The sequence below is a fragment of the Limanda limanda genome, chromosome 19, assembly GCF_963576545.1.
Source record: "Limanda limanda chromosome 19, fLimLim1.1, whole genome shotgun sequence".
NCBI classification, from domain to species: Eukaryota; Metazoa; Chordata; class Actinopteri; order Pleuronectiformes; family Pleuronectidae; genus Limanda; species Limanda limanda.
Genome location: NC_083654.1, coordinates 11,854,259 through 11,866,539, shown reverse-complemented (window position 1 = coordinate 11,866,539; position 12,281 = coordinate 11,854,259). Strand labels below are relative to the sequence as shown.

General features: G+C 44.5%; 2 protein-coding genes across 2 annotated transcripts; one reads left to right on the top strand and one right to left on the bottom strand.

The window, feature by feature from the left end:
* Positions 1–995: 995 nt before the first annotated feature.
* Positions 996–9,165, top strand: wasf2 (WASP family member 2). Its single transcript, XM_061092250.1, has 9 exons — positions 996–1,098; positions 2,984–3,150; positions 3,293–3,427; positions 3,537–3,690; positions 5,097–5,214; positions 5,326–5,447; positions 6,255–6,413; positions 6,676–7,184; positions 7,713–9,165. The coding sequence occupies exons 2-9, from the start codon at positions 3,018–3,020 to the stop codon at positions 7,868–7,870; spliced, it is 1,488 nt and encodes a 495-aa protein (XP_060948233.1). The 5' UTR covers positions 996–1,098; positions 2,984–3,017; the 3' UTR covers positions 7,871–9,165.
* A 1,217-nt stretch (positions 9,166–10,382) lies between these two features.
* gpr3 (G protein-coupled receptor 3) lies at positions 10,383–11,378 on the bottom strand. The gene has a single exon (XM_061092223.1). It carries the CDS (start codon positions 11,376–11,378, stop codon positions 10,383–10,385), a length of 996 nt encoding a protein of 331 aa, XP_060948206.1.
* Positions 11,379–12,281: the final 903 nt, after the last annotated feature.

Sequence of the window (12,281 nt, the reverse complement as noted above, 5' to 3'; positions counted from 1 at the left end):
TCAGTTTGGGGAGACAGAGAGCTTTGCTGTAACAAGTAATTAATTCATAGTTAGATGTGTCTCATATAGAAGAAGAATACAAATATTTACAGACATCCACTAGAGGAGGGGGCTCGACAGATGTGAGAAAATGCATAAAATTATGATTTATGAGTCAGGCAAACCTTAAATGTATACCTGTGTGTAATTTGAAGGTTATGTTAGTTTTGTTATTTATTACAATATTTGTACCTTAAAAGTATTTAAAAAAAATATAAGTGGCTGCAAAAGGTGATGTTTTCACTAGTTTGTTTCATCTTGGGTACTTTATATTTAAATAATTGATATTTACATAAGGAGCAGGTCTTCTCTATGGAGGGCGCCATGTTTTTTACAGTAGCCCAAACTGGACAAACTGAACATCTTTTGAGTTTTTATGACAATTGAAGGCGAGAGACAGGTTCTCCTTCATGTCTGGAATGGAAGAGAGAGGTCAGGGTCGTTCAGCTGCAACATGACACTTCACCACTAGATGTCACTAAATTCTACACACTGAACCTTTAATTGCAATCATATTACAGCATCGAGACAAACAATAACTCATAAATGATTTGTCACAGGACCAGATATGTTTTTTGCCTCTTGGGTGGTTTACACTTTATTGGATGAAGGCTGGATTCTCCCCTCAGGTAGTTGTAGTTTACCTGACACGTCACGTATCGTTCATTTACTCCTTCAGTGTTTTCCTCCTGCTCCTCTGGTCGATGACAGTCATTCCTCGGACTCGCTCCAACTCGACGCTGGAATGCGTGCCCCCGCCCTCCGCTACGCAAACTGCGCACAGATGTTCGGCCCCAGCGGACAGGGCGGAGTTGCGCTCTTTACGTTGAGGTCTCCACATTCTGCACTCGGCAGAAATCACACGACCGGCGCGGCGACCAATCAGCGCCGAGGAGCTCAGCCTCGCGGCCAATCAGAAGTTCGCAATCCCGGGACTTGTCGCGGGGATCCGAGTCGCTCCTCCGCAGACTGACGAGCTCTACGTTTCCTGAGCAAACCTCGACACCGGAGAAGAACCGGAGTGAACGGAGGAGAAGACTCGGTTGTTCTCTTCGGTCGGTGAGTAGCGGGAGAGGACTCATTGGTGTGTTCGTCACGTAAAGAAGGTCGTTGCTCTCTGAAGAAATCCGTTCCTTCGAGGTTTGAGGCGCCGACAAGTTACTTCCTGCTCCGACCAGGCCGAGATCCCAAGTTACACTTAGCCCTCAGCTAATGTTGTTGTAAAAAGTGTCGCGTTTACGAGTTGCTTTATTCACCTTTAGCTACTTAGTTAGAATGAAGCGAACCGCGTGTTAAATACAACAAGCTACTAGTTAGTGAAACCACGCTAGTCAGTGTGACAGAGAGCTGTCTCTACGTCACAGAGAGCTGTCTCTACGTCACCCACCCGAACACCATAGAGCTGTGTTCGAGCTGACAAGCTTTTACTCACGAAGAAGAACGTGACAGTCACAGTACTCCCCACATTTGAAATACTCATAACAATGTGGCTCAGTCAGGGAGAGGAACCGAGGTTTGAATCCACTCTGTGTGTGTGTGTGTGTGTGTGTGTGTGTGTGTGTGTGTGTGTGTGTGTGTGTGTGTGTGTGTGTGTGTGTGTGTGTGTGTGTGTGTGTGTGTGTGTGTGTGTGTGTGTGTGTGTGTGTGTGTGTGTGTCTGTGTCTGTGTGACGTGATTTCGCTGTTCTCAAAAGACCATGCGTCAACATGAAAAACTTATAATTAGGAAACCGAAATGGGGAATAGGAAGCAGCGCAGGGTAATACTTAAAGTTTCAGTGACCTACACTGTGTCTGATCACACTGTGCCGATAGCACCTATCAGCACCTCAACCCATCCCATGTGTTACTGTAGTTCCTGCTTTTATCACAGAGCTGCAGATTAGTCCAGTATATACTCTGTTATAAGCAGAATGGTGCTCAACCAAGTTTTTATCACCTTCTTCTATAAATGCTTATTCCCGTTTCGTTCACGTGATCCGTGTGTATTTCAGATGTGCCCTGCTGAGTGGAGAAAAAGCTTCAGTTTTGCTTCTGCTTTACTTCTGTCTGGCTCAGTGTTTATATACACACGCATGTCTTGTGTATCCCACGACAATGATTATTTGTACAAGTAAAGTCACAGTTTTTTGATTACATTTTCAAGATAGTTTATCTATAAAGCATATTCAAAACAACCATCCTTATCCAAAGGGCTGAACAGGCTTAAAACGACAATAAAACAAAATATATATGTATTATTACATTACAACCAAACAAACAAACTGCAAGGTAACACAAATAAAAAGGAAAATAACAGGCTATTAAGGTCTAACAGATTTTAATCACCTCTGCAATCCTGTAAAGTATGAACAAGAATTCTGAAATGGCTTAGACTTGTATTCAGTTTCAAGTTTTGAGCATAAAATGTTTCAATGCAACAACACTCTAATAAAGTGTGGCCATAAACCAATGAAATACTCCGAAAGCACAGGTACGTTTTCTAGAATCAACTTGAATTGCACACAGTCCTCTTAAAGTAAAGAAGGCCATATAGATAAGGCCAGCAGCTGAAAAAAGCCTACTACACCCCTGTGAAACCACATTTCAATCCACTAGATCCATACTTTTAGTTGGAGAAGCACGATATTATTTAACATGTGATCTTTTTTTCATCTTTTCAATCAAGATTTACACATAATTACCAAAAAAAAGCTCTATCTGGCAATGTAAAAGAAAGTGGAAAATCTGTCCAGCAGCTTATGCGTATTCCTGCAAAGAAATAAACAAACCAACACAACTGAAAACAAACTCCTCGGTAACCTATTTGTATATTGTTTAAGCGCCAGACTCATACGTGTGACGGATGCATGTAATACATCTTCACATCAATGCCTCAGTGCTGGTGTACAGTCACAATGTTCCTATATCTTTGTCTCCACTGAACTTTCTTCTCTTTCCCTTCAGGGTTTGGGGACCCCCCCACCCACCACACCTCGCCATGCCTCTGGTGACGAGGAATATAGAGCCGCGTTATGTGTGTCGCCAGACCATCCCTACGAAAATTCGTAGCGAGCTGGAATGTGTCACCAATATCAGCCTGGCCAACATCATCCGCCAGCTCGGCAGCCTCAGTGAGTGTGTGCTGTGTGTGTGTGCTGTGTGTCTAGATTCACTCTAATGTACTCGTGAATTATAAGTATGCATCTACTGTGCATGTGTGGGACAAATACATAAATCCGCCAATTATAAATGCGTGTGTCGATGTGTTTGCAGGTAAGTATGCAGAGGATGTGTTCGGGGAGCTGTTCGTGCAGGCTGGAGCATTTGCCATCAGAGTAAATACACTAGGAGAAAGAGTGGATCGTCTGCAGGTCAAAGTCACACAGCTGGACCCCAAAGAGGAGGAGGGTAGGCACTCCCCCATGATACTGTTACTATTACTGTGGTTTGAAATAAACTTTCAAATTTGGCATAATAAATATTCAGTAATATTTGTCTTCCTGTCTGTTTGTCTCAGTCTCTCTCCAGGCGATCACCACCCGTAAGGCGTTCCGCAGCAGCGTGACCCAGGATCAGCAGCTGTTCTGCAGACCGTCTCTGCCAATGCCGGTCCAAGACACCTACAAGACCTGTGATCCGCCTCCACCGCTCAACTACCTCAGCCACTACCGGTAGGTCAGGGCTCATATTCATGTTCATGCAAGGAATGGAAAGGAACACCTGAATTCACTTGAGCTCACATGGAATCATATTCAAGATGTCTTTTTGTCATGGCTACGTATTATCTAAACCCACTTCTCTGATGCCCCATATGCATTCACTGCTCATAAAAGAGTAGATATCAAACAAAGGCTTACGTGTTGGGTCTTGCTGAGGCAATGTCTTCAATTAAATCCAGGATGGACTAATGCAGTATGGCAACACATGTGATTTATCCAAGATGTTCTGATCCGAAACCAGGGCATTTAAAAAACACTTAGATACGGTGTGTTAATAGCTTTATTCTACTAAAAGTGTTAGTGATGATTGTTATCATTGTTGTATGGCCTGGCTCAGGTTAAACTCTTCGAAAAACATACAGAGATTATTTTTTCTTGTTTGACTGCCATAACAGAAAAAGGACACAAATTAGCTGATCTAGGAACACTAACTTAACTAAAGTGTTGTTCACATCGCAGTTTCACTTGCAGGACTTTCCAGCTTAAAAAAGAGTCACAAAATTGCTGACACCTACACTAGCTCTAGCCAACATGACACTACTGGAAATCACTTCTTCTTTGCTGCTCTAAAAACAGTACTTGCTGGTGGCTGTAGAGCACAACTGCTGTTTTCTTTGATCTCTTGAGAAAGAAAATTGCAGTTTTATTTGGGTGGAGCTAATTTACTTAAAAAACGTGGTATCGGACCCATACATTTATACTCACCAATTTCCAACCTGGCATTTTCTACGGCATCTTAGGCAATTCCTATGCTTTACACCTATATAATATAATATAATATAATATAGAAAACATCTATATTATCTATGTGATGAAGCACATTTTTTTTGTTAAATGCAAATGGATCTGGATAATTTTTTTAATGTAACTGGCTCTAATTGTAAGTATATTGAAACAAATATATTGAATCAAAGCAGCAGTGAAGACATACTGTGGCGAAAACAATAACTGTCAGCAACCGACCTGGTGTGAGATCTCCGATATAAATTATGCAAAAACCATGACATTACACTAAAAGTATGGTTAACTAGAAACCAGAACAGCAGGAGGTTATGGTGGTGAAGGGGAAGTCTCTATAACCACTGCAGTGACAGAATTTGTTAAATTATATTGAAAAGACTCCATGTGATAAGTTTGAATGTGTACTAGGTTGAAGTTTGGCAAAGGGTGTTGGTGTTACAAAGCAATTCTTTTTTTGTACAATTCTTTAAAGCTGAGCTGAAAGGGGAAGTGATGTACTTCTTAATACACATGAGCCAGATAATTATCTGTCCTCAGACACTCTTTGACATTAATGTACACAAAGATAATATGAAGTGTAACTGACACACATATATAATTATAATGGTGGTCTACAGGGACGATGGGAAGGAGGCCCTGAAGTTTTACACAGATCCTTCGTACTTCTTTGAACTGTGGAAGGAGAAGATGCTGCAGGACACCAAGGACATCATGAAGGAGAAACGCAAGCACAGAGTGAGTGAATACACATGTTCATAAACTATAGAAACAAGATAAAACAGATCAATCGAATAAAAAGCATTTGGATTCTTTTCTCATCTTATTTATTTTCCTCTCTCTGAGTAGAAGGAGAAAAAAGACCACCTGAACCAGCGGACTCTCAACCCTCGCAAGATCAAGACCCGGAAGGATGAGTGGGAACGTCGCAAGATGGGAGAGGAGTTTATGGTGCCAAAGAATGATGAGATGTGAGTTGAGAGATTGATGACAGGTTTATGGGGCTGTTTACTGGTGCAGAGTTGTGGTAGTCCACAGACCCCAGAGGCTTTTAAGTGCATTTCAGCAATAACCTGAAATTAATGACTTTATGAATTCCGTATTTCTTCCTCCAGTTAACACAGAACTCCACTCTCCCCTTGCTTATCAGCTTATCTGTACACAGTGATATGTGTGGTATGTCCTGTCCAGAAACATTCTCAGGGGATAGGGTGTAGAGCTGGCTGGCACTGGTAAACTGCAGTAAACAAATGTGTGAGTCATACAAAGGCCTACGCTTGATTCCATTTTATATTCTTAAATGTGACATATAGTGATCGGGGAGGAAATTGAAATATGCTCAAGCGTGTAAACTTTAGTTTTTTTCTGCTTTAATTTATTCTACATTTCTCTGCTTTTATGAGCCAGTGTTTAACCTGATTTAATAGTGATGTAATATTGTGGCTTGCATTTAACTCACAGGCCAGGCTTGATGAGGAAAAACATTAATTTGAAGGACAAGCTGTTATCCTACTGCTGTGTAAGTTACTGCACTTTATGTGCTTGTTATTTTTAATAGCTGTGTGAACCATTCACCACAAGTGTCAGGTTTTTCAAACACACACACGATACCTCCTCTTAAAATTGTTCTGAGGAATCAGCACATTACCCACAGCTGCTAATTGACGTTGTAAATGCCAGGTAATGTTTCTCACGTTTCATGTGCGACCGCGTTTAAGAGAAGACGGATGGGATGCTTTTATTTAAGGCAGATAGTGATGTCTTGAATTTGTTTTAAGGAATTCCACTGAGGGCCTGAATGGCAGTATTGGATCCGGAGAAGGCTTCACGTCTGAAGGCCTCGAGCTGAGCTCCGGCTCCTACGCTTATGAACCCGGCTCCCCTCTCCCTGTGCCGGGCTCTGATGACTACCTGCCTCCTCCACCTCCAGACATGGCGTAAGTAGCACCTTGCATGTTTAAGCCTCACACATGCTGCCAACGCACTGCGGCCCCTTCCAACGTGTGGTGAATGTACTGCTGCACAGCACTCCCACTCAAATCCTCTCAAGGTTATATTTGTAGGCACAGAAGGGATTAAACATGTCTGTAGTAAAAACTTTAAATGGCCCCTTTTATTTAAATACAAGATTGAAATAAAGTGCCCATTTTGCCGTGTTATTTCCCCCTTCATCTCTAACCTCAGCTCTGTCCCTCACAGGTACAATGATGGACAGTACGGAGGACAGAACCAGAAGCGTGTCAGCGTGCTCAGTCCGAGCCACCCACCCCCAGCTCCCCCCATGGCCTCTTCCCCAGCCAACTCCCGCCCTAACCTTGCACCTCCCCCAGCACCTCCTCCCCCTCCTCCATCCTCTGGGTTTGGGGTCCCCCCGCCTCCCCCTGGCTTCGACTCCCCCCCATCCCCTCCTCCCTTCTCCCAGTCTTCCTCCGCCTATCCTTCCCCACCTGCTCCCCCTCCTCCCCCTGACATGTGTGCTGTTTCTCCTCCTCCTCCACCTCCACCTCCTATGTCCACAGGTGGCGGTCCTCCACCGCCTCCTCCTCCTCCGCCTCCCCCTGGCCCTCCTCCCCCATCCTTCAGCAACTCTGCTCATCCTCCCTCTGGTGGCGGGGGGGCGTCCAGCTCTGCTCCCAAACCGCAGGCGGCAGACGAAGGGGACGAGTCCGGTGGCACTCGCAATAATCTGCTGCAGGCCATCCGACAAGGTAAAACACAACAGGAAACAGATTAGTATATAACTGGTATCTACAGTCCTCACTGCTTATGTGCTTGATCAGAGTGAAACTGGGAACACAAGTAGGATACCTTAAAACTTTTTTCATGTGGTACAAAGCTACGAGCTACTCTTCACATTAGAAGGTTTTATTAAATTAATCAAATCTACAATGAACTTTTAAATATTTTTTTGTATGACACAGTAAGTTTTACTACCTAAAAGAATATCCAAAAACACACCAAGTCCATAGAGCAACTGGTGGCCAAAAGCTCAACATTTTATAAGTATGTTTTGGTGATAACAATTTATTTTAATCAATAATTAAAGAGAGAGAGACATGTCACCAACCTGCAAGCTCCCTGATTACCACAAGATGAAGCATAGTAATTAATATTAGAATGTTTTTCCCTGGAAAGATTTCCCTTCTTTAAACACCTTTGTGTGTTGATAACATTACACAGCAAATGTTTACCGGCCTGCACTCACCCACAACCTCTTGACTATGATCTCCTTTTAGGTTTCAATCTGCGGAAGGTGGAAGCTCAGCGGGAGCAGGACAAGCGGGATAACTTTGGCAACGATGTGGCTGCCATCCTGTCCCGTCGTATCGCTGTGGAGTGCAGCGACAGCGAGGACGACTCTTCAGAGTTTGACGACGAGGAGTGGTCCGAATGATCGCCGTCCCTTTTCCCCTTCACTACCACCTCTCCTCCACATTAAACATCAGAATAGCTTCATTCAAATTACATTCTAAAGTACCAGTGGGAACAGAGGTCAATGTTGTGGCTTAATGTGTGAGAGAGAGAGAGAGAGAGAGTTTAAAAGCCTGCACAGATTATGTACATGTGACCTTTTACTAATCACATTCCTTAGCCCCTTTATTACCGAAATTGTTTAAGCGATACAAAGAAGCTAAATCTGAAGATGCGACTCGTGTCTGCGTGGTCGTGTTCCGGTTTGCCATCGCTCTCACTGGGTAACAGACCGTCTGTTACCCAGTGAGACTGTTGTGTGATATGATGCATGTCTCCCTGCTGAGTCTGTGCGCAAACACATCGCCTCCGCCCTTCTTCAGTGTCTTTTAGAGTCAGGTGCCTGTTTGCTGCAAGCCAAGTGCCTGATTTTTATCTACCTTAGTATATTATGGGTATGGATAATAGTGAGGGAGTACACACATTCACACACAGGCAACCTCTTCTATATCCAGTATTTGTACTCAGTGGAAATACATACGTTTTTAACGTCGAAACATTCTCACCCGTTCGTACATTGTTATATAGATGTAAAATTTATATTCCATATTGAATCATATCTATTGAAGATAATGAATGCAATCGCTTTAAATGCCAATGTTTTTATTTCTTGTCCTCTCCTCACTTTTATATTCTTTTTCCCCCCTGTGGTTGTCATGGGAACAATTGACTGGTTTATGAGACACCGTTTGTAGCTTATAAACACATTCATGAATGAATTATTCAGCGTGATAGGGGGAAGTATCGGCTCATGTCAGACACCTGGGGTGTTCCCTGAGATCCTCGTGCAGAACATATGCAGACATTACCACAAATATCTTGATTCATTTTGTACTGCATATTGCCTGCGTTGTGTATTTCTCCCTGATGCTTTTATTAATTTTGACATTTTCAGGGGAAGAACTAGGTTCTGATGCTTTAATCACCGCGACCATTTGCCTTGTCCTGCTGCCTAATGCGTGTCTTTCTACTGCTGCATTTCAGTGTTTTTCCACACTGGTCACTGATCAGCTTCTCTAAAAAATGATGTTACAGCTGCCATAAATGAGTCGGATGTAGAAGTGACTGATGAGTAGTGTGGACTTTTTTCTAAGTGCCTTTTATTTTAAGTCTGCCTGTGTTAAAGCACAATCACAAAACTTGCTTTGCCAAAGTTCTGCTTCTCCTGACTTAAATTTTCAAATGATTCTAGTTATTTCAATAAAGATAGTGTATTAACCGGATTGTTGACGTTTCTTCTTTGTGGGAATGTTTGAATAGTGTGGAGTCTGTGTTGTGTTAGATAAGAGGTTCCCCCTAGAATGTCAGGCTGTTTCCTCATGCTTTACCTATGACTCATCCATGTCGGGGTTGGACACGGTGCTGACTGTGTGGAGAGTGGAAATAATACTATGGATAAAAGTAAAAAATCAGGAGGAGAGAAAAACCTCTAGAGATTAGGCAAGAGGGTGTTTTGTATCCTCATAGCAAGGTTGCTTTGTAGATATTAAAAACACAGTGCACACAGAGTGATGGTGATAACATGGAAGATTGCTGGAGCTGCAAAATAATTTAGGATGCAGGGATCTAGAGCAGTGGTCTGTGCCTAATTGAGTTAAAGAGAGAGAGAGACACAGTAAGAGCTTCAGCAGCAGTGAAGAGACGAGTTCTGACATCACGCGGTAGGAAAAAAAGCATATTTTTTATTCATTCGTATAAAATATTCATTCATTTAAAAAAAGGTTGTGCAACACGAACATATGGTCAGTACCTTTCAAGTGCCTTTAACAGCATGTGCAAAATAGAATCTCAAAGAACCAGAACACCGTGTTTTCCAGACATTCAAGTAAACAAAAGTGGGCTTTGGATCTTATCTCATTACACTGTGATAGGCTTACATTTTAAAACCCATTCCTTATTTTGTCTTAAAGTGCCGATGTTCATTAAATCCACTTTTATACTAGTGGGGCTATAAATACAACACCCCTGTGATTGTTTATTTTTGGGGGAGCTACAATTGACTGTGGATGAGGCACAAAGTACACACAAGAAGACAGTACGTTTAATCTTCATGGAAACAGCAGGGCTGTTCCATCATGTCTCTTTTCAGGACAGTCCAGTACATTCTGATCTGCAGGAGGACATCTGCTCTCATAGAAGTGCTGCCTGTGTGTGTGGGCGTGTGTGTGTGTGTGTGTGTGTGTGTGTGTGTGTGTGTGTGTGTGTGTGTGTGTGTGTGTGTGTGTGTGTGTGTGTGTGTGTGTGTGTGTGTGTGTGTGTGTGTGTGTGTGTGTGTGTGTGTGTGTGTGTGTGTGTGTGTGTGTGTGTGTGTGTGTGTGTGTGTGTGTGTGGATCTGGATTACAGTCAATGCAGCAATGTGTGTATCTTGGCACACCAACAGTGATATGTCTCGCATAGATTGTGTGTCGGTCAGACTCTGGCGAGGTTGTGCAGTCTACACATCCACTGGGTAGTGTATCTGTGCGTTGTTGTGCTGGCATCTGTGGGGGCAGCAGGCCTGAAGCAGCACCTTGCGGATGTCTTTGTTCCTCAGACTGTAGAGGATGGGGTTCAGCAGGGAGCTGCCGGCTGCTGGCACCAAGGTGGCGTAGGTGTACAGAGGGGAGCTGGAGGCGTCTCCCAGCAGCCCCCACAGGGAGAAAGGCATCCAGCAGCCCACAAACACACTGAGCACCAGGATCAGCCGGGAGAAGCCCCGCCCACTGCTGTGATGGCTTGCATAGGAGTGGTTGGCTGTCTGGAAGTGCCTCTGGGTGGCGATGGCGTGGGCGTGCCGCCGTGCCACGCGGCAGATCCCGGCGTACAGCTGCAGGGTGACCATGACAACCACCAGGAAGCCCCCACACAGCAGCGACAGGTATGTCCGGGTCAGGGGTCGCGCCACGGAGCAGGAGTCCGGCTCCCCGAGGCAGTGCCAGCCCATCGCAGGCCCCGCCCCGATCACGCACGCCCCCAGCCACACCAGCAGCAGCAGGCCCGCGGCCCGGCGGCGGGACTGTCCCGATCCGTAGGTGAGGGCGTGGCTCAGAGACAGGTAGCGGTCCAGGGCCACGCCCATCAGGCTGCAGAGCGAGGCGGTCAGCGACGTCACCAGCAGGCCCGAGGTCAGCAGCTCTGACCAATCACTGGGCTCCACACAGAAGACGAAGAGGAACTGGAGGACCAGGGCGACCCCCGCCAGGAGGTCTGCCAGCCCCAGGCTGATCAGCAGCAGGAACACGGGGGCGCGCAGGGAAGGCGTGGCCAGGATGGTGGTGACCACGATGGCGTTCTCGGTGGCGATGAGAGTTCCGGAAACACACAGGGCCACGCCCCACACCGTGAGGGGCGGGACCTCGTACGAAGACGGGCCATCCAGCTGGTCCAGGGGGAGGAAGGGGTCAGCACCTGAGGACTCATCCCAGCCCAGGTCAGAGGCGTTGAGGATCATGGCTGGTCACACAAACACAACCTAACAGAGACGGGAGAAGAGAGACATGTCTGACATTAGCTCGGATGGGTCATCACTGGGTCTCCATCAGATGTGGACCACAGGATGTGACGCTGCAGGAGGCCGGATGTGTCAGAGCAGAGGAGGACTGAGTGAGATGATGAAGAACTCAAGATCTCATGGCATGGAATGGTGTTTGTCATTGTCAGGCCTCTTCCTGGTATTGCATTATTGCAGTTATTTCTATCACACAAAGGAATTAATAAAGATATTGATTTAGATTGTGAGTATTTGGAATAGATACACACAACAGGCTACAATCTCGACATAGGATGGATAGGCCTCTTAGATTTGCAGCCTAACTCATTTCGTAAGGTATCAGCCTTACGGAAAGTATCTAGGTCGTGATTTGTTTGGTATTGTACAAATACATTGTACGTGAACCAATCTATAGCCTAAACCAATCTTGTTCCAAATAGTTTAGTTCAAAAGAAAGAATGATTAAAAAGATTAAGTGCAGTAAAGAAAATATACCCTATAGAAATATATAGTAATACAAATATGGACAATGGAAAACAATGGAAAATACTAGAAATGGCACCTCTCGTGAATTTCTTTGGGCCTTAAATATCTTCTTACATGACCACTATAGAATCTAATTTTTTTTACACAGGAGCCTTTCTGTCTTTAAATGTCAGTGACGTCACAATACTGTATGGAGTCTTGCGGGAAGTCATGCAAAGTTAATCAATAGGTCTGCCTAGTGGTAGCATTAAGGCACTTATGCTTTACTGGATTCAACACACAGCTTCTGTTTCGCACGTCACAGACAATGTCGGGATCTTGCTGCCTCCTGCATCCAGACATTGTGAGAGTCTGTAAACACGACTCCCAGATGAATCA

What these genes read in the sequence shown, in the direction of transcription:
- gpr3 (XM_061092223.1), bottom strand. Translation starts at nt 11,378, where the DNA reads ATGATCCTCAACGCCTCTGACCTGGGCTGGGATGAGTCCTCAGGTGCT.
- wasf2 (XM_061092250.1), top strand. Translation starts at nt 3,018, where the DNA reads ATGCCTCTGGTGACGAGGAATATAGAGCCGCGTTATGTGTGTCGCCAG. An exon ending in CCGCCAGCTCGGCAGCCTCA is followed by an intron (nt 3,151 to 3,292) that starts GTGAGTGTGTGC and finishes ATGTGTTTGCAG; the next exon opens with GTAAGTATGCAGAGGATGTG. An exon ending in AGGAGAAACGCAAGCACAGA is followed by an intron (nt 5,215 to 5,325) that starts GTGAGTGAATAC and finishes CTCTCTGAGTAG; the next exon opens with AAGGAGAAAAAAGACCACCT.